The 26070-nt window shown below is 45.3% G+C and overlaps 1 protein-coding gene across 2 annotated transcripts in view; it reads left to right on the top strand.

Annotated features, from left to right (window-relative positions):
- Window positions 1-26070, top strand: part of FRMD4A (FERM domain containing 4A) — a 402633-nt gene that overhangs the window by 229956 nt on the left and 146607 nt on the right. For both annotated transcript variants that reach the window (XM_012731291.1, XM_012731292.1), the window contains exon 2: window positions 3617-3682. In XM_012731291.1, the coding sequence (XP_012586745.1) occupies window positions 3617-3682 (66 nt within the window). The remainder of the gene's footprint in view (window positions 1-3616; window positions 3683-26070) is intronic.

Genomic DNA, 26070 nt, shown 5'->3' with positions numbered 1-26070 from the left:
AAGGAGTATTTGGGTGGGATAATAAGTACTCCTGGAAGGAACCACAAGTAAGCCTGCTACCCTTGCACACGACTCTTTTCTTTGTGTCTCCTAACTCCTGTCCATATGCATGCTGATTCATTGGCTGCCTTTAGTACACAGATCGTTTCATATTCTGCTATGCTCACTTAAGCGAGAATCATAAATACATTTTCATGTTGATCCACACCCTTCCAGATGCAACGTGTATTTTAACAGCAAAGTTGCATAAATGGGGTGGGCACCTCACTTTCAAAATAACTCTTTTTCTATACGTCCTTTAAAATCACAGTGCACTTGGCTGGCCTCTGCTTGGTATAGAATTGTATTCTAGCAAGACAATTTATGGTTGGAGTGGTAGCCAGCTGACATCCACGAGAAAGCCTTGTTCTCCAAAAAGGATTTCCTTTGAGGGGCATGCCAATGCTCCGATTGTGCCTGAACAGCTGAAATTGAAAACAAGGGAAGCAGTATTATTTTACAATTGTTGATATTCAAAAGAAAATTTTAGCATGCCCGGCAAGCTAGACAAAGCTACAGATGTCCGCACTTTCTCTGTACACACCCCAAATGGTAAATCTTTTTTGAACTGATAAGAACAGGGTACTCCCATCTTACTCCAGTAGGGAACAGCCAAGAGGTCTTCCCTTTCAGAAAAAGCCACAGCAGTGCTGTGTAAAGAAAGTTGTTTTTTGGAAAACATGATGATTCAAAGTTGAGTTTCTATATAGACTCACTTCTCTGTGCTGACTTTTTTCAGGGACATTTGCCTTCCAAAACGGTGATAGCTTAGAAATTCCCTGCTAATGTAGGAAACTTGCATAGAAGTTCCCCAGAGATGAAAATTGAAACTTTGTGGACAAAAAGAATGAACTTGGAAGACTTTGAATAGTTCCTTATTGCTAGGCAGGTAAATTGAGATTATGTAATGTAATGAGATTTTTCTTCAGATGACTATGAGAACCTTTAGGTAAATTTTTAGATATGAGTGTGAACTCATATCTTGTCACCCTTTGTATGCATTGAAATATGAGACAAAGTAATGTACTACCTTTTCTTCATTATTGTGATTAAAACTCCTTTTGTTTCAGTTATGTCTTTTGGATAACATTTTAACCTTGTTTTCATAATGTGAATTAGAATGTGAATAACTTTAGAGCATGTTTATTTTCTTTAAACTATTACAATAAAAGGAAGCTGAAAACTTTGTTTTAAAGATGCAAAGGAACAAATGGCATTTCTTTCTTAAAAATCCTTCCCTAACCCCACTCTTCAGAAGTCTTCCTCAAACTTGTTATTATTTTCTTTAAAGGAATTTCAAACTGTTGGGTGGTTAGAGCACTTTCTTTCCTAGAACGTCTATGCTATTAACCTTAATTTTTTTCCAATAAGAACTTAATTACAGAATATCTAAAATTGCATCCAAGTACTTGTGTAATTATTATCAACTGCCCTCTTGAAAATAGAAATGAATGTGTTTGGTGCAATGTTTTGATGAAAGATGCATTGATATATTCTGGTATGACTGCACATATGTTTAGTCTAATTTAAAATCGTAGCTGAACTTAAGGGGATGATTGAAATGAAGGTGATAGATTATTAAAATTAAGGCAATCAGCTCTGATACCTCTTATGTGCAAGATTAATGGATTCCTGTGGGATCTGAGCCTGTTTTCTGGCTGCAGCCTAACACTTGAAGATAGGAGTTCGCGGAGTGAATAAGGGCATTGTAGGCAACGAACACTTCATGGCCATCACTGCTTCGCTCTGTGTGCAAAATGGCCAAGGCTTTACACTGAAGTTTGTCCTCAGTTTTTCTTCTCTTTCTACTCTCTTTCTGGAGTGCTATGGAATATACAAAACTTTTCCTGGTGATTTCCCTCTGAGCTCAGGATGTTGAGTCATGTAGCTGAGACTCAAAACCATTCACTTCCTACTTACTTCCTACCCTTTACTCTCATCCACACTTGAGGCTGGTTTTGTCCATTGGGCTTAGCCCTTCCAACCAGGATATTCTGCTTGGGTTTAGCTCCCTTGCAGGGGAATCTGACTTGATATAATTAAGCAAGATGGGGTGGTTTTGTTGAAGGAAGGAATCAGAGAATTTTATCATGATTACCTGACCGTGCTGAACAAGCTAACGGGCAGAGAATAAGCCCTACTGAATAAGTCGAGAAGGGGCTTTCTCTTCTATCCTTCCTGGTGAAAGTGCTCATGGGAAGAGGCCTCGCAGAATGGTCCAGGTCTGCCCACGTGCAGTCTTCCTTCTGATTTGAATGCAGTAGCTGGCAGCCAGGCGCTTCAGCATCATGGCAAATGCAAGAGCTGGCAGGACATCTGGATCATCTGGCCCAGATGGTGGAGTTGGAGCCAGTTCACACCCACTGCTAAGAACCATTGTGACATTTTCAGGAATTTTGTGAACCCTTTATAAAACATAGCCAGGATTTAAAAAAAGAAAACAAAAAACATAGCCATGGTTAAAATTAAGTTAGGTACTTAGAGTTAAGAAAATTCTACTCAAAGCAATGGAAATAAATACTTAAAACCCATCACTTGCTAACTACTTACTACCCTTTACTCTCTTCTACACTTGAGGCTGGTTATGTCTGTTACAGGTGGCTGTAGAAATACTACAGTATTTCTGTGTTGTGACAGTATTTGAAATCAGACATAATGACAGTATTTGGAGTGCAGCAAGACAATTTATGGTTGGAGAGATGGCCAACCGGCATCTATGGGAAGCCTTGTTCTCCGAAGAGGGATGCCCAGCCTTTAGCAAATGCTACAAATAAAGGCTTTTTCCTTCCAGAAAGCTAGTTATTAAACATTCACCAGGATCCCCTCTGGACTAGCCCACTGACTTTTGCATATGAGATTGGAGCACAGTGATGAATGGAAGCTTGTTCAAGCTCTGCAGTCAGTACCCGGCGGGGTCAGGACTAGACTTGAGGCTCCCAGTGCCCGTCTGTGCTCTCTATTATATCACAGTGGTTTTGGTAGTAGAAAGCACAATGGCTAGGGGTCAGGTATAGCTGTGGACTCTGTTGCTGGTAAAAGGACTATATGGATTAGGGCCATAAACAGAGTGAGGAGATGATTTACTAACACAGAAATCAAATGCAGTTGCCAAAGGCGTGATCTTCTGCTATCTGATGGCCAGGATGGGGGATCAGTCCAGAGGTGGCAGAGATCAGCTACTGAGGTCTGTTGTTAAAGCATGGTGGTGTGGGCTGAACAGAAGAATGAGTAACGAATGCATCCCATGCATTACTGTCTGATGTTATGCTTTATATATGTGTTTGTGAATCTGTTTGTATTATATATCCTACAACAGAGCATCAGCTCTGTGAAGGGAGGGACCTCATTTTGTATGCTGCCACATGCCTACCTCCCAGAATAGTGCCTGGGGTATGGAACGTGTCCAATGAATGTTTTGAATGAATAAATGGCCCAGTCTTGCCACTGTTTGGCATTACATAGCACTCACTCCTAGGTTGGTTTGCCCAGAGGCATATGCCTACTGGAGTGTACATAGGGGACCTCACCATTGGGTCATGCTACTGGCATCTCAGTGACCATGATTTCTCATTCTTAGATGACGGAGGGCCGTCGATGTCAAGTACATCTTCTTGATGACAGGAAGCTGGAACTCCTCGTACAGGTAAGCTTTTCACTGACTTTGAGATGTTTGTGATGTGGTTCAGACTTTGATTCTGCCAAAGCGGGAGGAGAGGGACAGGAGAGGAAAACTGTTACAAAGCTCTATCTCTTAAAACCTGTTGTGAGGCGGACTAGGACACGCCATGGTATTTTGTGTGTTTGTAGGCTATTTTTGTTCATTCTTCTTGGTACACCACGCCTAAGGCATTCAAGACCAGATGTATATCTAACCTATTGTTGCAAATCTCTAGAGAAGGAAATTCCACAACTGTCATTAGCCATTCTTTTTGCTTGGAAGGAGTTAACTATAATTTAACCTAAATAACTCTTGCTCTGATAAGACTGATTTTGTCTTACTTGCTCCGAGGGGCATAAAAACAGTTTATTGTGTGTGTGTGTGTGTGTGTGTGTGTGTATGTGTTTTCAAGTTAAGTTTTCATAGTGATGGAGACAGAGCAGCATTCCCTCAGCGCTACCTTACCTCTAAAGAGTGAGTAACTCCCACACTCTGTTCTGTAACGCAACATACCCATCACAGTTGAACTTCTGGGGAAACAGAAACATGGGGAATCTGTCAGTTTATCCCCAAATTGAGAGCATGATGGTGTTAGAGAAGTCACTAAAATCATAGGCCCTGGTCTGACCCAGTTGACTGTTGAAAAAGCCATAGTTTTACTCAGAGCCCAAAAGAATGGTGAACTTTTCAAACTTGATTTAAAAATGTAACAGTCCCGTATCTGCTGTCCAACTTTTACAGTTTCATTTGCGTGGTTTCCTCAAATGTTTACAATTCAGAAGGCAGTGTCTTCCTCATCCATCACGTCATCACACCAACAAACAGCCCATGGATTGTCTGAGTGACGCTCCTGTGCTCACTTGCTGGGGAAGATGATTCTGTTGGTGGTAACATCCACATGCAGACACTCTCACCTTATTTTCTTGTACCTGCTACTTGGGCTTGAAAATGCTCAAATTGCTAACTTGAAGAGTCAACACATTTAATAGGATTTAACTGTAAAGGCATCTGTAAATACAGCAGAAAGAACAGAGAAAATAGGAAGAGGCTCATAATCACACCCATTAATTCAGCCACTATTCTCATGGATCTGTGGATCTCTTTCCAGCATTTTTTACATTTATATTTATTACATGGTTATAATCATAACATTATATATAATACTATACATTTTATTTTCCACTGACATTTCCTAGCACTGTCTTTCCCTAGCATTTTCCGAGTAACTATATATTGTCATTTTTGCTAATAGCTACATGACTTCTAGAAATGGATACACCATTATCTAATTATTCACCCATTTTGATACACTTCAGGGTTATTTTTTTTTCTTACAATTTTTCTACTTTACAAATAAGTGTCATGATTAACTTATTCATGTGTGGGCTCTCCGCAGTTTGTGCTATGCCCTGATTAAGCTGGATTCAAAGGCCTGTATTCTTATGTGTGATTTGGATTTCAGGGGCGAGGTTAGTGGTGGCAGGGTAGCGGTGGCAGAGGTGGCAGGAGAGACTGTAAGGTGAGCAAGAGCTCTTCAGTTGGCAGCATCATGAACTAACAGAGCATTTGGAGCTGAGCTTTAAGCTATTAAGATTCAGAACAAGAAGTTCATAGGTGAGTGATCTGCTGTGTTTTAGATGCCTTTTTTAAATATTAAGACTTAGAGATTTCAAGAACAACTACCCTCTGAAACAGGAAACGAGACCTCAAGTGGCAGTGAAGTCAAGCTTTGTTGGACAGCCTGCCCTGGGAAAATATGAAGAGGAGCATCTGAAATGGGTTTGAGTCACAGGAAAGATATTTAATTGCTGACATGCAGAGTTTTGGAAAGGTCATCCTCAACCCTTTGCAATCAAGAAATGTTGTAACAGACCCAATAGGAGAAGCTCATTCTCTTCCCATCCCTTTTTCTTTTATTTCTCTCTCTCTCTCTTTTTTTTTTTTAATATTTTCCCCACCACCATCCCCTATATATCTGTGGTCCTTCCTCCTTCTCCCCTCCCTCTTAAGTCAGAAACCTCACTTTCTTAGCATCTGTTAGTTTTTATAGTTATTTTGTTGAGTCTTCAGTTATGTAAATATCCAACATGTGTCTTTGTCATCTTGACTTGCTCTACTAAAAATGCCCTACAATTGTGTTTTGCTATAAATGGCAGCATTTCGTCTTTCCTTATGGCTGAATAGTACTCCATTGTGTGGACTATGCCACTTTTCTTGAATAAATCCCCTATGAGCATCTAAGGTGTTTCCATGGCTTAGTTCTTGTAAATAATGCTGCAGTAAACACGTTGAGTACTTTATTCTAAGGGTTGATGCTGTCACATTCTTTGGCTAGATGCCCAAGAGTGGGCTTGCTGGGTCATCCCATTCCTTTTGAGAACATACTGCATATGTTATTCCTTCTTCCTAGAACTTTCTCCACCTGCCCCCACCAGTGTACCTGACTCCTTTCCCTTAAGCCTCCATAAATTCACAGCTTAGAAGACACCTTCCCCACCAGGACATTCTCTGGCCCTCCTCTCTACCCCTCCTTGCCTCTTGGTCTTAGCTGCTCTGTCCCCAGGCAACAGCACTGTCAAGATTCTCTGTCATTGTCTGTTCACTTGTTGGCACTTCCAGGATCCACCTAGGACCCCACCCTATGCCTGGCTCAATTATAGTGATGCAGAGAGGTAGATATTTCCTCAGTTGTAGTGATGCAGAGAGGTCGATATTTCCTGCCTGACAAGATTCATGATAAGGAGAGGAGGGTGTCCAGATGTCCTGCCACAGAGACGCAAACCAGCTTCCACAGGGGGACTGACTGACAGGTGTTGGCGAGTAGTGGCAGATGTGGCAAGTTTAGTTTCAGCCACCACTAGGGCAAGCTACTCACTGAAGACTCTACCTCAGAGTCTGCAGCAGTGGGAAAACTCCAGCACATGAATGTTTATAAGAGTAAGCTGACGCGGAGTCAACAACTAACTCCTGAGGCTATTAACACCTCAGAAAGTCAAGAGATGCTTCTCACCAGAAGGATACTGGTCCCAACACTGCCACTGAGATTTTTGTCCTGTACCAGTGTGCCCCAGTCACAGTGATGGTGTGATTCCCTGCTCTGGGCATGGCCATAGTCCCAGCATTTCAGTGCTTCCTAGAAAGCCCTTCTTGGTTACCAAGTGCTATCTATGCTTCTCAGTCTCTGATTGCCTGAGTAATCCTTCATTGTCCCTCTGGGGGTGGGGGAGATGCTGAGGTGGAGAGTGTGAATACTAGGATTTAATATTCCAAAGGCTCATCTCTAAACCCACAAGCAGGTCCCTAACATCAGGTCTTTATCAGTTGATGCCTGAGATCCTCCACTTTTGTGTAAGGGTAGGTGGAATGATGATCAGACATTCCAGTTAGAAACCAGGCCTTCGACTGCAGTCACCCCATGGGTGTCAGGTTTTCCAACACATCACCTTCTCATCCCACCTGGAAACAGTGCCTTTTGCACTGTCGGAGGCAATGCCAACCTGCATGACAGAAATTGTTTCGGCTTATTAAAATTACTCAGAAAGCCAGTGTTAGAACAAGAGAGCTGCCATCACGGATGCCTCTCCTTCAGCCTCTCTCGAGACCTCTGGGCAGTTAAGCGGGTGCCAGGCATGTTTTGAATGAAACTGAACTTCCCCAGTCCTGTTTTCATATGGTTAGTTCCTTAAAATTACTTTCTTCTGGGCCCTCCCTGGTGGCGCAGCGGGTTAAAGCACTGCACTGAGAAACTAAAGCCACTTCCGCATGAGTTCGATCCCCGCCTGCCCCGGAGGTGACCACATGGCGTGGCAGACCTCTCCTGACCCGCCCGCTGCTCCCCTCAGCAGTGTACTTCGTTGATCTGCCTGTTCTGCTCCCCACTCTGTCTCTGGTGAATCCTCTCACCCTCCGCATCTCTGGCCTGTACCCCAGATCTGTATGAATAAAAAAAAAAAATTACTTTCTTCATCTTTCTCTGACCTGAATACATCTACAGAGAGCATTTTAAAAGCACAGAAAGGGAAATATGCTTTAAGGCAATGACAATAATTTAAATAAGACTGAGAAGAATTTCCTGACACTGAAGGTCAGTAGATGGAGCCCTGGGAGCTGATAATAGGGAAGATTCCAGACTCTTTCTCTTGGGTTTCTTAAAAATAGAACAGATTTTCACTCTCCTGGAATGGCCGAGGTGTGGTCCTTCCTTATTAGGTTGTCTGGAGGCTTCTGACTAAGGGAGAAAAGCGGCACAGGGAGAACAGATGCATGACTCCTCTCCTGGAGACCCTCAGCAGGGCTTTGTCCCGTCACTTTCGATGAGTAGATATTGTAGTCTGTCAGCAGAGCTGCTTCTCCTTGCTGCTACCTGAGCTTTAAAATCCTCACCAAGCAGCCAACTCTGCCACCACGGACCCAGCTTCTTCTTTGGCTAGGGAGCTGTCCTGTGACCTGAGGCAGCTTTCCAAATTCCAAGTGGTTTGAGGATGACTGTGTCTCTGCCTTCTGACCCCGTCTCTCTGTGGCCATCAGCAGCACATTTATAACTGTCCACTTCTGTTAAACTAGAGGAACAAAGTGTCCCAGGATTCTGAGAAGTGAAGCAAACTAAAGTTAGTCAAAGTTTTCCAAGAGAATTGAGAATAGTCGCTGGATTGTTGTTATGTATTATTCTGTGCCCCTAGCTCTGAGGAGACAGGTGGAGCAAAAACCTGGGGAAAGATTGGTCTCTGCTCCATGCAGTAGACCTGGGCACTTGATATGTGGTCATCCCCACGCAGTTAGAAGAGACTTCACTGTAAGTAGGAGAGACGCACCAGATTTTGAAGACTTCTTACAGGAAAAGAAAAAGGAAAATGCCTTATTAATGATTGTTATGTTGGTTCAGTATTGAAGTTGAAATACTTAAGTTAAAGGAAATACGTAATTAAGTTTCTTTGGCTTTGTTTAATTTAGTGACCATCAAAAAAATTGTTATACGGGGCTCACATTCATGGCTTTCTTTGTATTTCTGCTGGACAGCTACCAAAAGGATAGGCAGAAAATATTTTAAGTGAGAAAAACTATAAACTTTATAAAATGTTCTAGGATTATCCAGATTTAATATTGGAATGACAATAATGATCACATTTTACATTCTTTTTAGAGTTCTTATGGTGTATCTCTTATTGAATCTTCACATTAGCTATACAAAATAGGTGCTGTCTCAGATAAGGAAAGATACTCAGATGAGATAAATAACTTATCATAGCTACTTAGTGCATACACCTTGAACACCTCTCTTCTGATGTTCTGTCCTATTCTCTTTCAGTGGTGTTTAAGAGTGTATATTATAGAGACCTGAGACATGATCTAATTCCCCTGCAGTGTGACTGCTGTGCTGGCCCCCAATACCAGCATCATAAATAACTGGAATTAAAGACTTTGAACCTTGCTTCAGGTCTAGAATTGAAGATGGGCTTATCTGATAGGCTTTTGCATCTTTGAACTCTGTTTTCAATCTGTCTAGTGAAGATTTAAACATGTGACACATGAAGATGAAGGGTTTTTCACATCATGCATGAGCCTTAGGGTATCAGGTGTAGAAGTCCATATGGCAATGGATTCAATGATTGTTAGTTTTTCAATATTTTTCTCTTGTCTGTCTGACAACTATGCTAGTGATACTCTGACTTAAAGGTTGAGTAAGTTCATGTCAGTACTGAGTACAGGTGCATTGAAGGCAGAATAAACATTCTGGCCTAAAGTGGGCTTAAGAATTGTGTGTGACCTTAAAAAAATATATGGAGCACTGAATGCCCTACATAGAACAGATATGGGTCCCCTGAATATGGGCACATACCCACACTTACCCTCACACCCCATCTTCAGCTGCTTCCATGGTTAATAAAGTTCTGTAAAAATACAAGGAGTTGGGCCCTCCCTGGTGGCGCAGTGGGTTAAAGCACAGCACTAAGAAGCTAAAGCCACTTCAGCATGAGTTTGATCCCTGCCTGGGGAGGTGACCACATGACGTGGCAGACCTCTTCTGACCCGCCCACTGCTCCCCTCGGCAGTGTACTTCGTTGATCTGCCTGTTCTGCACCCCACTCTGTCTCTGGTGAATCCTCTCACTGCCCCTGCACCTCTGGCCAGTACCCCAAGTTCTGTATGCTTAAATAAATAAATCCTTGTATTAAAAAAAAAATACAAGGAGTTGTTTTCTACCAGATGAACTGGGAATTCCCCCAAAGTACATATTGCCAAGAAAAACATGGAGAGTTGATTCCCTGTCTTCTCAGCTGAGAGGGGTGGTTAGTTTGCTGCCGAAGCGAGAGCCAGGTCAGCCATCTGCTCCTGTCTGGTCTAAATGCACCAGGAGGTGCAGCCCTCACCGGGGATGAGAAGCCATGTGAGGCAGCTGCAAGCAGACCAGGCACTTAGGTGTTCTGAACCTTCTTTCTGGAACCTCCCAGGCCACCTTTTAAAACAAGAGCCAGCAGGGTGTCCAGCGACACTGCTTTGGGCCAACCTCAAGCATCGCCCTGATTTCCTTCATCATTTATTAGGTGCCTTTCAGCAAAGCCGGCACTGCACCAACAGTGCAAACGAGCCAAACAGATGTCTTTCCAGTCCTTTGGGGGGAGTGTGAGGGGGGGGTGTGCAGGACGATGCTATTTAACATTTTAAAGAGTTGGGGGAGGAAACAGATACTATGGATTTGAGACAAATAAGTTAATGGCAACTCTATAGGTAGTCAAAAGTTTATTTAGTGACAAGGAGGAGTGGGAAATTCTCCTCTGGGGCAAAAGTCTACCCTAGGGTGACACCAGCAGCTGAAGGGCTGTCCCCTGGGTGAAGAGCAGAGCTGACCGCTCCCCGTCTGGCGGGGCCTGTACAGAAGAGTTGGTGAGCTCTGTGCTGGTTGAGCACAAAAGAGAACCCGTCTCCCTGTGGGGCTGTGACAGAGGGCAGTGTCAGGACGCATCAATTGATGTACTCATCCGGGGAGCCCCCTCCCCACCCCACACGCGCACACAGACGCAGCCCCAGGACCAGACACAGGCTCAAGCCAGTGAAGAGCCCATCTTGGGCGGGGGAAGGGGGAGGGGTTGTCCAGGGGTCCAGGTTCCCGTTGCCTGGCTACAACCTTCTTTGCTCCCCTCCCCCGCCCTTCTCTCCATCTCCCCCACCCATTTCTGTGCCACATTCCCTCTTGATGCTAATTATATTTGATTTTAATATGTATTTTTTGGAACCATTTGAAAGTGGCCAATATTTGGCTGGCTGTCCTACCGAAAGGACAGTTTTATGTGCTTCAGACTGAAGGTGAAGTGAGAGAAAAGACAGGGAGGGGATGACAGAGTTCATTTCCTTCTCTTCCCTATAATGAGCCTCCAGAAAGTTGAAATATTATTGTTGTTTCTGTGGTGTTATTGAGGGGTTTTTCCCCCTTGATTCTTAACTCTTTTCTTTAGAAACCTATTTCCACATATTCTCTAGGTTAACCTGATAGCAGTGTTTGCAGATTAGAAACCTCAGGAGAGGATGCAAACTTCGGGCTCCTAGTTGTCTCCCTGCTGGGGTTTTAGAGCTGGGATGGTCTTGGAGGGTGAGTGGCAAGGCAAGAGGTGGGGAGCACTAGAATGCCCTATACACAGTTGAGCAAAATGTGAGCACGTGCACACACACACACACACACACACACACACACACACACACACACACACACCCTCCAGTGGACCATGTGAGAATGGGCAGAAAACCGACGGGAGTTAACAAATCTGGGTGTCTTGATTTTTGTCCATAACTCCCAGGTTGGTAAATCTCTGTTGCTCATCTTCCTTCGTGCTATGCTAAGTATACTTCTCTTTGGGGCAAGAGGGCACGTCTGGAGGTGAGAAATGATTATTCGGGCTGTGTGACGTTTCACAAACCCAGGGGTAGTGCATGTCCTGCAGTTGGCTGCACGTGCTTGTGGTTCACTGTCCATGGTTGGGACGGCTCCCTTCTCTGAGTAGATACACCAACAACACCCTGCTACCCCCTTGCAAGGAAGGGGCAAAGGAGGCCTAGGAGACCGTCTTACCTCCTCACAAGGCAGCTTTTGCAACAGCCTGCCCCACCCAGCCCGAGGGAGGAAGGGAGGAAGGAAGGCAGGCTTCTGAGAAATAAAGAGTTGTCTGGAAACCAGAGGTGGTGGGGAAAGGAATGCAAAGGTCGGAGGAAATCTCAACTGCTCAATATTTCTCCCTGGCTCTTCTCCCACCAGACTTCCCCCGTGGTCTTTAAATCTCTTTTCCTTTTCCTCACTCACACACTATAGAACAGCTTTAGTGTTGAAGAAACATGGGTGATTTCTAAAGCTTGCCAGAGCTACTCCCACACCCCCCACTACCTGCTAAGCTTGTGTAAGCCACGTCCGGGGCAGACCTAACCCTACCTCCCCAACGCACATGTGTTTATTCCCCACTCCTCCTCAAACCCAGCTCTTCTTTTCCTTGCTCCTGCTTTGAAGGTGAGCCCGCCACTGGCCCATCAACCAAACTTAGGGACCCATTCTCCTTTTAGACTGACTCCTCAGCTCTGTCCCCCTCCACAATCTTGGCCATCCCCCTCACCCTCTTTTAAGGAACAGGCTTCTTTCTCCACTCTCTCTGTTAGCCCTGTGTAGACTTTTACCATCCAAACCTACTTTGAGTGCGCACTCATTGTCACCACCCCAGAGATGCTCAGTCTCCCGCTGACCTCCACGGTTGGATGCATCTTGTTTCTCGTCCTGGGCAACACCAGTCTTTTCTTCCTTAGTGATTATTTTATGGCATGACTCTGCTTAGAGGCCTTCAATAGTCATCGTGTTTGAATTCTTTTTTTCGGGTTCTCATGCCCCCCCCCACAATCAGAAAGCATCCTTTTCCCCCCAGTACATGTGCATCAAAGAGGTAATGAATGTGTCATGTGGAGCCCACACTACCTCCTTTCTGGTTTGCTCTGTGACATCATAGTTGCCACCTTCTGCCCTGTGGAGCTGGGGCCTGAATTTGCCAGTTGCAGGAAATTTTATCCATAGAAATGAGCAGAAGCTACCATGGGATTGTGTCTTTGGAGCAGTGGTCAAACTTGCAGTTGCAAAATCCTTTTTTGAATATCATAGAAATGAAGACGGTCTGACTCCTACCAGCTGTCCCCCACCACTAAACAGATTCCTCAGTGCTTGGAATTCACCGTCCTTTTTTTTTTTTTTTAAGATTTATTTATTCATATAGAGCTGGGGTACAGGCCAGAGATGCGGAGGGTGAGAGGATTCACCAGAGACTGAGTGGGGAGCAGAACAGGCAGATGGACGAAGTACACTGCTGAGGGGAGCAGCGGGCGTGTCAGGAGAGGTCTGCCGCGCCATGTGGTCACCTCCAGAGCAGGCGGGGATCAAACTCATGCGGAAGTGGCTTAAGCTTCTCAGTGCTGTGCTTTAACCCGCTGCGCCACCAGGGAGGGCCGGAATTCACCTTTCTACCGAAGAAAGCAGCTAGTAGAGAATATAAGTATCCTTTATGTAAATAACCACATTCCTGAACAATTCAATGCAAATCAGGGGTTTTAATTATATTAATGCTTTGGGAAACTTTATAGCTTTGTGCCTAATCAGCACATTAATTAATTCAGCCTTTCTTTCTCTACCAGATGCTGTTCTAGGTCCTACTAAAGCATCAGTTGGTAATCAAGTGCAAACGTCTGAGGCAGGGAATGTGGCTGTACCCATCTTTCAGATGAGGAAACTTTGGCAGCGGGAAGTGCAGTATGGTATTCAGAGAGAGATAGCTAGTAGGCAGTAGAGAACTGCTTCAAAGTCAGACTGGCTCACCCCAGAGGAAGAGAAACTGTTACTTGTGTGAGAACATAGGCTCTGGCACCAGGTAACTGGCTTCAAACCTCGCCAGATCCAAAACTAGCAACTCCAGCCCTCCGCCACCCTATCAGCTTATCCCCTCATACCTCCTCTTAAACCTGGCAACACAATAGCTACCTTCCGTGTCCTGGTGTCATCTTTATCTGTATACTCAGCTGGTATACCTGCCTCATAGAGTTGTGGTTGAATTGCGGTTCAATGAGGTTGCTTTACAAAGTGCTCAGAAGGCTTTGGGGGTACCTCACAGGCACTGTCTGGCATCAGTTGCCCAGCTGGGCCTGCTTAGCTGCTGTGATAACCTGAACAAGCGGTTCGTCCTTGTCCCTGTCTGTAGAGTGGGACTGTCACTTCCTAGCCTGTGGGACACACTGGCTGCTTCATGATATTGCTGTTTCTGCCACCTTGATCGTCATCATGTCCCTGCACATGGTTTTATGGGCTATATGTAGCGTTCATTGTACCTTCACTTGACAAGTGTGATGGGCTGACTATCAAAAAGGTTTTAGCTGCTTAACCACCTAGGATTACCAATGTATCATCCCCTGATCATTTTACAAACACTGGTTATCACTGCCAGTGTCATCTATAACTCATGACAAGGACATATGAGGACAGTATGTATGTGGTCCATGCAGAGTACTGATAACCATCCAGAGAAGGAAATTTAGTTTTGACCTCCTGTTACATCAAATCATGCTAATCACTCATCATTCTTGGGGATAAAAATAGGAAAAACTATTTGTAGATTGAAGTGCATTATCTTATAAATGACCCTATCTATACAGCTTTGCTTGAAAATGATCCTTAAACACAATTACAGACAAATGGGTCCTATTGGGTGTGACAGGTGGGAGGGCGCTTACAAAGATTCATTTTCTAGCCTACTCATTAGGAATTCAAATTCTCACCAGCTCGCATATTAACTGTTCCTCGGCAAAGGTTGCCATACAGAAGCCCGATTTCGTAGTGCACAGTAAGGTGGACATTTTTGGACAGGGTTCCCTGCAGCCCCATAAGGTTCTGAAGAATGATGGCTAATCCCCAAGCTCTTCCATGATTCCCAGGAAAACCACATAGCCCTGAAAATACCTAAGTGTCAGTTCAAAACTGGTGAGAAGTTTTTTTCTTTTAGGGAAGATTTAAGAGTTTCAGGCAGAGTCCTTCAAGGACATCAATAAATCAACACAATGCTTCTGTCATTTTAAGTTGTTGATAACACCTGAAATATGGGGCTGCATTGAATGTCGCCACACGTTGAAATTACAAAAATCCTCAGTTATCCTCCCTGACTCCGGTAATTGTGTCAGCAAATTCTAAAGTAACGGAAGATGAAAGAGTATCAATAGATTGATCTGTGAAATTTGTAACCATCCTCCAGATACCTGAGTCCCCGTTTCCTTTTACCACATTGGCAGTAGAGAAGTGTAGGTAAACAAGCATCTCTGCCACCAGTGTTCCAATTAATAAAATGACATATAATGTGTTGCAACAAGAACTTTTGGCCGCTTTGTGGCAGGGACGCAACGAAGGACACAGCAGTGGTGGAGCAGGTTTGCAAGGCAAACTCTGCTGCTCGAGCAGAAGTTCTTATGCCATTTACTGAAATCATACAGGATAATAAAAGCTGATCTTGTGACATTGGTGTGAGGACTAGGGTCCAGAGGATAGAGTAGGAATGGGGGACAAAGTTTTATGAGGGAAAGGGTAGGGGACATAATGACCATGTTTCAAGAGGCATTTGCGTTAGCAAAGTGTGATGTTATCACAGGCAGTGTTATCCCAAGACCGCCATGGAGATAGTCACGTAAATGGGCCTGCCTCATGATATGAGCTATACACCGCAGGTGGTCAAGGAATGTTCTGCTGTGATTTGTGTATAGCAGAGAAGTCACAGTTGCCCATGGATGGCCAGCTCATAGGAACCCACAATAATGTAGCCTGTGGAATGGAAATGCCTTCAGGCTAAGTTGACTGTCAAACACACAATGCACACTGTCACAGACGCACACTATCACTATGCTCCATCTTAGGGAGTAGGTTGCCTGCATCCCTGAGTTCAATAGCAGCATTCTCACCATATTGCATTTTTATTCAGCATCACTTTACTTGAAAACATTAAAATTAAATGCAATTAATTTCAGGGAAATCTGCTGACCCCTGGAAGGGTCCCTCCCACCTGTACAGTTAGAAGGGTCACAGTCTGGCCACAGCCACCCCAAGCAGCATCTCTTTCACACAACAATGTCAAGGGCCAGAAATGGAATTTCTCCTCTCACAGCACTTTTTTTAGCACTTTTTTTTTTTTAAGATTTTTTATTTGTTCATATAGAACTGGGGTACAGGCCAGAGGCTCAGGGCTGGTGAGAGGCTTCACCAGAGACAGAGTGGGGAGCAGAACAGGCAGATCTACGAAGTACACTGCTAAGGGGAGCAGCGGGCGGGCCAGGAGAGGTCTGCCGCGCCATGTGGTCACCTCCCAGGCAGGCGGGAATCGAACTCATGCGGAAGTGGCTTTAGCTTCTCAGTGCTGCGCTTTAACCCGCTGCGCCACCAGGGAGGGCCACTCTCATAGCACTTTTTATCAGAGGAAGAGCTGTCCCAGATGACCTTCTCCTCTCATACTTCCTTACTTCACTCCAGAACACTCAGTTCATATTCCCAGATCTTAACCAATCAATGGCAAGGGGAAAGGAATTAACGTGAGGGGCTTGAACCAGTGATTCTCAGTGCTGTCCTGCTCAGAGCTTCAGCAGCTCCCAGAAACATGTTAGGAATGCACATTGCCGGGCTCCACGTCTGACATACTGAAGCAGGAGACTCTGCGGGTGGTCCCAGTGCCAGGGCCAGGTTGACTCAGTACATATGCCCTGGCCTCTGCGAGCTCAGCCAGCATGCTGTGGGCCGGGGCAGCAGAGCTGAGCGCAGCAGAGAGCACAGATCTGTATGTGTTGGAGCTTCGCTGAGTAGCTCTTAGGCTCTGGCCAGTGGCATGGAGTGGGTCCCAGGCTTGTGGATTTAAGGGACTAGAACATTTAAAGATAAAAGGAAAGTGAGGTTGTAAAGTTTTCTTCTCAACTAAGAATACTGGAAAGTATTGCTAATATATATATATATATATATATATATATATATGTACATATATATATGTACATGAATAGGATATAAAGAAAAAACACTAAAGAGAACAAGAAATCAGAATCAAACAGCCATGTAGGATACACTTAGCTCTTTGAAGTTTATGCACATTCATATTATTTTTCTTCTTTCACCTCTGACCCATCAGAAAATGTGCCAGGAGCCACTAGGAGCCACTGACGAGATAAAGCTCACACTTTCAATAAATCAGAACTAATTTGAATACTGGCTCTCTCTTCCAATGTGGATAGTGTGTGGCCTTGGGAAATAATCACCTTTGTGAATCTCAGTTTTCTCATTGCTAAAGTGAGGATTATAATCACTGCCTCATGGGATTATGATGAGAATTAGAGATAATGAAGCCGGTCACCCTAGTTGTGGGTATCCAGTAAGTGGTACTGGCTGTAATCAAACAGATGGATGGGATGAACAAAGGAATGAATAGCGATCGACATAAAAACTCTGTTCTTCAATTATAACCTATGTCCTCATTTATCTTTTACAAAAGGCGCATACTCCATATGTCCAAGCAATATGGACTGGATGATACTCAAAGAGAAATCGAGGAAGCTAGTAATAGAAGAGAGGCCCACCAAGTTATTCTTGGGATCATCACTTGAATTCATAAAATTCAGCCGTTCTTGGGGTTGGTTGTTCTTTTGCCTCCAGACACCTCTGCTCGTGGAGGAGAGGAGAAGAGGCTTTAACCCTGCAGTGTGGTCCAAGCTCTAGCCCCCTGGAGTTAGTGGACTTCACACAGCCCCTAGATGACAACCCTCCCTGCAGAGGCCAGTACTGACACACACTATACATACATCTTAGGGAGTAGGTTGCCCTGCATCCCTGAGTTCAGTAGCAGCATTTGGGGGTGCCCAGGTCCCCCCCACATTTCTGAACAATTAGCTGAAAATATGGGGGTTCCCACAATCCCTTCAAATTTGATAATTCACTAGAATGACATGCAGAATTCAGGAAAGCATAATACTTATACAGTTTTGTTGTAAAGAATATAAATCAGGACCATCGATGAAGAAACCGACTGTGTGAAGTCTGGGAGGTTCTGGAATGCAGAGCTCCCATGTCCTCTCCCAGTGGAATCAGGACATGTCACTTTTCCAGCCACATCTATGTGATCACCAACCAGAAAGCCCTACCAAGCCTCAGTGTCCAGAAAATTTATTGGGGCATGATTGATTGAATCACTGGACGTGAGATTGGACCCAGTCTCCAGTCTCTCTCCCTGCCAGAGGTTGGGAGTTCAGGCTGATGACATGAGGCTCAGAACCTCACTCCCCTAACCACATAGTTGATCTTTCTGGCAAGCAGCCTCCATCCTCATCTCATCAGCAAAAGCTCAGGTGTGAACTCCTACTTGGGAAATTACAAGAATTTGGAATGTCTTTCCCAGGAATCAGGTACAAAAGCCCAGTTCCTTACTGAGCATCGTAGATGTTGATGCACATATCCAAAACCTAAAGGCCAGGCCTGAAGTTGTTGACAAAACCAAAGTTAATGTACAACATCTTAACTGCCCCTGATAGTGAACTTTGACATCAGGCCATGTTTGTTTTTTTTTTTTTTAAGATTCATTTATTTATTCATACAGAACTGGGGTACAGGCCAGAGATGCGGAGGGTCAGAGGATTCACGAGTGACAGAGTGGGGAGCAGAACAGGCAGATCGAGGAAGTACACTGCTGAGGGGAGCAGCGGGCGGGTCAGGAGAGGTCTGCCGTGCCATGTGGATCTCCTCCGGGGCAGGCAGGGATGGGGCAGGTGGGGATCAAACTCATGAGGAAGTGGCTTAATCTTCTTAGTGCTGTGCTTTAACCCACTGCGCCACCAGGGAGGGCCACATCAAGCCATGTTTTAAGTCTCTGACCCTATCGGTTGCTGGGCTTTTGCAGTGCAGTAGACTGGGTGGCTTAAACAGCCAATGTATTGTTGACAGTGCTGGAGACTGGAATTCCAAGATCAGGGTGTCAACTATTTTGGGTTCTCCCAAGACCCTGTCCCTGGCTTGCAGATGGTGGCCTTCTCACTGTGTCCTCAGCTGGCCTTGCATCCATGGTGTGTTCCCCTCTTCTTACAACAGGCCTATTAGATGAAGGTTTCATCCTTATTATTGTATTTTACTTTCATTACCTTTTAAAAGACCTCTCTCCAATTGTGAGCGCATCGGGAACAAGGGCTTCAACATATGCATTTGGGGGCACAATTCAGTCCTTAACGGTAATTTTGAGCAAACGACCTCCTTAAACTTACATATCTGAATCTGGTTTTTGAAGTAAGTGAAAGTGGATAATGGTCATCCTTTGAAGAGTGGGTGTGAACCACAAAAGCAGCAAGGTGTAGAAAGCTTCCCGACTGGCAGATGTTCTGAGTCAGTGAAGGGGCCTCCTGTCACCTGCTTTACAAAGACACCACTGTGCTGCTCCCTGTTTTTCTCCCAGGAGAGGGGGCCATCATGGGCTGGGCTCTGAGGGTGGTGGTCACCCGCCCTTGGAATGAATGTTAGCAGAGCACATCAGAGTGGGGCCAGCACGTGGTCTTTCAGGTCTGCGTCCTCACTGTGGGTACCTCTCCCCAGACTTAACTCTGAGCCAGTGACTGCCCATCGGCTCCTCTCCTGAGCCTGGAGAAGGTAGAGGGAGCTGAGACGGGGCCCAGGCCTGGCGGTCCTGAGCCTGCTGCCTGTAATATGACCACGTCGCAGTCTAGAAAAGCATGTTGGAATTCTAAGTTCCGGGTGCTCAGTAAACTTAAAGAGCAAAGAATGCTAGCAATGCCCAGAGCCAAATTAACTGGACCCTCACCAAAACTCTATAATACAGTTGACCCTTGAATAGTGAAGGAGTTAAAGGTGCTCACTCCTCTACTTCCCCCGTGAACTGCCATAGATAATTTTTAACTCCCCAAAACTTAACCACTAATAGCTTCTGCTGAGAAAATTTACTGATAACATAACAGTTGATGGACACCTATGTTGTGTGTTACATGTATTATATACTGTGTTCTCAAAGTAAGCTAGAGGAAAATGTCATTAAAGAACATGAAGATGAGAAAATACATTTATTGTACTGTGCTGTATTTATCAATATCTTAAACTTATGTTGTCCATTTACAAGAAATCTGAATACTGTGGGCCCAGGAAGCTCAAACTCCTGTCAGTGTACGGTCAGTGTCCATTTACAGACCTCAGGCTTGTTTCCATGGGCACTGTAGGCAGGATCCTGTTGGCTGGCACCACTGAGGAGGGTCATTGGAAAGGTAGATCCTCATCAATATAAATGCCTTAGTCTCTGTCTAGGTGGTGACAAAGTAAATGGTGACCTCAAAATGCCTTTTGAAATAGCAATTCTTCCAGTCAGGCTCTATAGTCATGTTCATCACAGTGTTTATCGTGATTCCCTTCAGATGACTTTTATTTAATTTTGCAGTCAGGAGCTATATATTTTTTTAAGATTTATTTATTTATGCTCACAGAACTGGGGTACAGGGCAGAGGTGCAGGGGTGGTGAGTGTAATCGACAGAGACAGAGTGGGAGCAGAACAGGATGACTGACGAAGTACACTGCTGGCTTTAGATTCTCTGCAGTGCTTTAACCCGCTGCACCACCAGGGAGGGCATTATATTTAATACTGTGTGGTAACACAAACAGGCAGTGGCCACATCCCACAGGAGTCTATAGTCTAAAGAATATAATGTCAGTATAGTTAGATGTATAGAAAACGATGACAAACCAAGCATAGCAGCAGTGGAGAGGTGGCTCGGGAAAGTAAATCAGGCATGGTAGATGGAATTCAGAAATCTCTCCCATGGCATACTTTTTAGAAGATTTGTTATTTATGCATAAAGTACTGAGATACAGGACAGAGGTGCAGGGGCCATGAGAGGCTTCACCAGAGACAGAGCAGGGAGCAGAACAGGCAGAGTGACTGAAGTACACTGCTGAGGGGAGCAGCGGGCACATCAGAGAGGTCTGCAGTGCCATGTGGGTGGCCCCCCTGGCCAGAATCAAGCTCATGCTGAAGCAGCTTTGGCTAGCTTAATAGTACTGTGCTTTAACTCATTGTGCCACCAGAGAGGACCCTCCAATGGTATTTTGTTTGTTTGTTTTAAATAATATAATAGTTTATTTTTTATTATTTTTTTAAAGATTTATTTATTTATGCATACAGAGCTGGGGTACAGGCCAGAGGCTCAGGGGCGGTGAGAGGCTTCACCAGAGACAGAGTGGGGAGCAGAACAGGCAGATCGATGAAGCACACTGCTGAGGGGAGCAGCGGGCGGGTCAGGAGAGGTCTGCCGCGCCATGTGGTCACCTCCGGGGCAGGCGGGGATCGAACTCATGCGGAAGTGGCTTTAGCTTCTTAGTGGTGCGCTTTAACCCGCTGCGCCACCAGGGAGGGCCCATAATAGTTTATTTTTACATCATTTTGTGCCTTTTTCCATCTCAGTTGTAATCCCCATGAGCTTCCCATCACCAAATTACCCTATTTTTACATCATTTTGTGCCTTTTTCCATCTTAGTTGTAATCCCCATGAGCTTCCCATCACCAAATCACCCTATTTTTACATCATTTTGTGCCTTTTTCCATCTTAGTTGTAATCCCCATGAGCTTCCCATCACCAAATCACCCATGTGCCATCCCATAATCCAGTGTATTTCCCTCCCCCCACTGTTTTAGATCCTATTCGCTTCTCCACCCCCATAAAATGTCTCTGGCATATAGTTATTCATTATTATTATTATTATTATTATTATTATTATTATTTTCTGCCCTGGTCGTTTATACTCCTACTATCCCATGGCATTTTTAAGAGAGAGAGGAAAAGTTAAGCCCAGTCCTTCCTGAAAAGGCTGGTTTCTGGGACACTTAAGCTCACTTTTCCACTCTGTCACTGTGTTCACTGGGCAGGCCACTTCGAGAGGCAGATTCCTGGCAAACTCTGACATTAACAGAACCTAAAGGAGGAGGAGGAGAGCGAGCAAGTGGGCAGGAGAGCCACAGCTCAGGGCAGAGAGTTGTGAGGACGGAAGGGACGCTGCGCAGAAGACCCGTGTGTCAAGCCCAGGGAGGCAGGGAGGCGCAGCCCAGCCAGGACACATTCACACTTCTCTGGTGAATGCGGGTTTATTCTTCAGAGTCGAGCCCTGGGAGAACGTATCTCCGATGCCGACTTTAGAAAGGAGGGGATTCTGGGGAATGCTATTGCCTAAGAAGATAAAAATTCAGGAGTTATCCGTTTTCACCAACTGTTGGAAAAAGCACAGTGGCAGAAAGCATGACCTCTGATCCTTTGTAACTGCCGTGCGTCCCCTACCTCTGACTTTGGAATCTAGGGAAAGCTCTGGACAGCTTTATTAGAGGAGGTCAGGCGAGCTGAGCTGGAATCCTTGACTTCTTGGTTCTTGTCATGGGAAAGCAGTGATTCAGGGCCCAAGTGGGACTCTGCAACCCAAGGTTCAGGGCTCTTCGACCTTGGTGCATTCAGATAAGTGTGTTGAGAGTTTCTTGCCAGCTCAGTGACCATATTAAGGGAGAAAGAAAAGCAGCAGTTTGGGTGTTTTAAACTTGTACTTTGAATGGTCTTCCCAAAGACAACCCTCCTGAGGAAACCATTCCATGAACCAGCTTTTCCAAAAATGTGTTCCATGAGCCCCAGAAGCTTCCCCAGGAGGGGAGAGTCCTGTGTCAAGGAAGTTTAGGAGAGGCCTGGAAGTATAGTCTCATCTGAGATATGGGCACATTTGCCCATTGAGGAGTCCCACAGTGAAGACACTGCTTGGCTGGACCCAGGCTTCCTACCCATGGAAATTCCTCCTTCTTGAGCCATAGCTCAGTTTGGGTTTTCTAGCTTACCTAGGGCCAGTGAGACCAAGGCTTGAAGCTGTTGGGGGCCTGGTCCCCCTGGTAACCATGTCCTAGCATAGGATGCAGGGGCTGGCTCTGAACAAACCATTGGGTGTCTGTCTTTAGTTTTTCCAGAAAAAAAAATGTTGATTTCTTTAGCATCTCTATTTCCTTTCCCTGGAAAACTATCAAGAGCAAGGAAATGGTGGGAAAAAACTGCTTGAGCACTTTAAGAAGATAATGCTACCAAAATCTTAGATAAGTGTCATAAGAGTTCCTTTGAAGAAAGATTATATTGCCCATGTCTTGCAGAAAATCTCTATCCTGAGCTGTGTAGTGCCAGACCCATCACTGGCAATTTCTCAATAGGTATTGAATTAATGAATAAAAATAACAACAACATGTAAAGAGCACATTGCTACGCATAAAATATATAACTATGTACAAAAATCAGGAATAGTGACATGCCAAATGTGCTCCTGAATACACCTATCTGCTTTCACTGGTTCTTCATCGCACCTGGTAGAAACCTCTCTCATCTCCGTTCTGTAATGAGGGCACAGAGAGTTAAGTCGATTGTTAAAGGTCACACAGCATCAGGCATGTGGGACCCAGACTAGACCCAAGTGTGCCTGATTGAAGAGCATGGCTCTTAACCATCAGTCATCACTGCAGAATGAATGCATTATGAAGAGGAAAAGAGTCCACTTTGCACAGTCCACTCTGATGTTGTCCATCTCAAGCCATCCTTTGGCAGCCCAACCCTTTGGTCTCAGACAGCTGATGCCCTGGGCCAGGGTGGGGTGGAGGGTTGCTCTGCACACATGCCTATCCCAGGGAATTAACCTGACTGTGTGGAGTCTCTTTGCCAAAGTGGGGCCAAGGAGCACAGCCAAACAGAATTTCAGAGACATAAGTCTGTAGTCAAGAGAGAAATGCCATCCCTGTCTTCCTTAGAAAGCCATTTGCCTCTCTCTGGAACTCACTTAAATTACTCTCTTTTAATGGCCTTCCTGGAAGTTGGTGATTTATCAGCCGGGGCCAGTCTCTGCTCCCTGTGCACCTCCTGGGGGCTCTGTTCCTTTCCCCCTTCATGTTCTCTGTAACTCTGAAGACAATTCTCTGGACCAGAAATTTCAGGCACATCCATTTATTCTTCCATGTGGCCTGGGGGTTGAAGTCAGTCTCTTCAAAAGTTTTCCTTCTAACGTTAGGCTTTCAAATTCTGGTACCCTTTGACTATTCAAAAAATGAATACTTGGAGGAGCTAAAAGCAGCCTCAGGATGAAGGGACTTGATTCTCCCATTTTTCTTCCTCCTGAAGAAGAAGACAGAATTGATCTCATCTAAAAGAAGAATTTTATTTTGGGGAAGAATCAACAAATGTGTGTCCAGAGACTGGTTTCTTAAGAGAATCGGTTCTCTGCCTCCATGCTGTGTACTTTTCAAACCAGCTCACATAATCTTGAGAAAGACAACCTCCTCTATTGTGTGACCACTTTGGATTTGACTTCTAAATATCCAGCAGTTTGTCACACGCTGTTCACAGGCTCCCTGGAAACCACGAAGGGATTTTTTAGGGTCTCTGTATAGGAAAGGAAAACCAAGCGTTTTTTACTTCTCCATGACTTTACCCCCAGGCTCCCGGCTGGGTTATTCTGGGCCACGAGTGCCACCCAGGACATTATGACCTTGAAAGTCTGTGAGGCTGAGCACTGAGCTGTGTTCATTGTCAGCGGGGTTCTAGGGCATTCTCAGTATGGATGAGGGTTTCACTTCTTCCTCAGCTCCAAGACAGGAAGGCCAGGCAGGAAGCGTCTCAGGGGAGGCATTTCAACAGGAACTGAAGCTAAAAGAAATGCTGAAGGCAGGCACAGGCAGCAAGGTGTGGCCACCTCGACCGGGTTTCTCCACCAGACCTACAGAATCAAATCTCAACTTTGAAACAGTGCTCCAAAGACCATTCTCTTCTTTTATGGGGCCCTCTTTCTGGACCCCACACACCTTCAAATGTGTTCTTACTCATCCAAGTGAGTTTTAGGGAGTCTTGCCAGGTCCTGCTTCTGTGACATCCCTCAAACATTGTACTACACGGAGAGGTTGTTGTTTGGGCTTCATTTCATTCCCTCTTCCCCACAATCAGCACCAGAACAGGACTCAGGGCTGCCAGTGAAATGCATAGGCTCGCGAGTCCAGCTGCCTGGACTGGAAGCTTGGGGTGACCTTGGCTGCAGGAATGATATTAGTGCTCACCTCGTAGGGTGCTTGAGGAGATTAAAATGCAGTGTTGGCACACCACTGAGCTTGTCTACCTTGCTACATGCCTGACGCTGTTCTGTTACAGGCTTTGAATCCTCACAACACATGGGCATTTTACCAAACAGCTCATTTAGTCAGCCTGAGGCCACACTGCCAGGGGATCAGGGCTCTTAACCATGTGGCATAGGGCAGGTGCCTTGGGAGGGCCAGCAGTGGGAGCTGTTTCACTATGAGCGCCTTAAAAACCAGGGACTGTGACTCACTGTAGTGTACCTCAGCATCGGGAACACCACACAGCTTGCAGTAGGCTCCATAAATACTACACCTATGCCAAGTCCAGGGGGCATACACGTGAAGTGGTCTGTGTTGGGATGCTGGTCACATCACACATGAATACCCCCCCCCCCCAGAAGGTGCTGCTTCTTGAGAGCAGAACCAGTCCTCGCTGAGCATTAGAGCTGACGGCCCCTCCCAGACCGGAATCCTTAACGTGGGCTCAGTTACCACTGCTCTTGCTCTTTAAATGTCCAGGCAATCCTCGTGTGCTGTCAGGCTGGGTCACTCCGTTAGAGCCATGTCCTGAGTGGCAGATCTCCTTCTCCCCACTATAGAAACTGGCTGTGAACAAAGCTCCAGGCTCTGTTTGAGGGGTCGATTCTCCAGGTACAGTGGACAGTCCTTGGCCTTTGTTACTGCTGTTGGTTCACCAGGAGGGCACTTTAATCAGGAAGCTCGAACAGAGCATATCTTGAAAGAGATGCAGGGAACATGCAGGGAACATAACACCCAGCTTCGCTCTCTGGGCCTGCTCTGAGGGGAGAAATGTTTCTCCCAACTAATTACCTCCAGTACACACACCGCAAGCATCAGAATGTCAGCCAGGCAAGGCTTTGTTTTTACTTTTGTCCTGTTTACTTTTCCTTCCGCAGTCTGACTAAGGAAGTAAAAGTCTCAAAGATGATGTACCAAGAGTTACATGTACAGCTCAGCAAAGAAGGTCCTGAGGTCTGAGGCTCGCTATGCCCTGATAGAGGCGTCATTCTACCCGGCCATGAGTAGAATGTCCTCTAGTCACTCAGCCTCCTGTGAATGCTAGCATGTTCCCCATTCTCTGTTCCTCTTTGTCCAAACGAGAAAGGCAAAGGTCTGGAGTCAGTTTAGAGGTCAAAGGTCATGAGGCTGAGGACTCACTGCCCGGCTCTCCTCTGTCTCCCTTTCCTTTTCTCTCCTCTCGGATCCTG

Source organism: Condylura cristata, unplaced genomic scaffold, assembly GCF_000260355.1.
Source record: "Condylura cristata isolate star-nosed mole 26May11 unplaced genomic scaffold, ConCri1.0 scaffold00030, whole genome shotgun sequence".
Lineage (NCBI taxonomy): Eukaryota > Metazoa > Chordata > Mammalia > Eulipotyphla > Talpidae > Condylura > Condylura cristata.
This window is presented reverse-complemented; position numbering and strand designations above follow the sequence as displayed.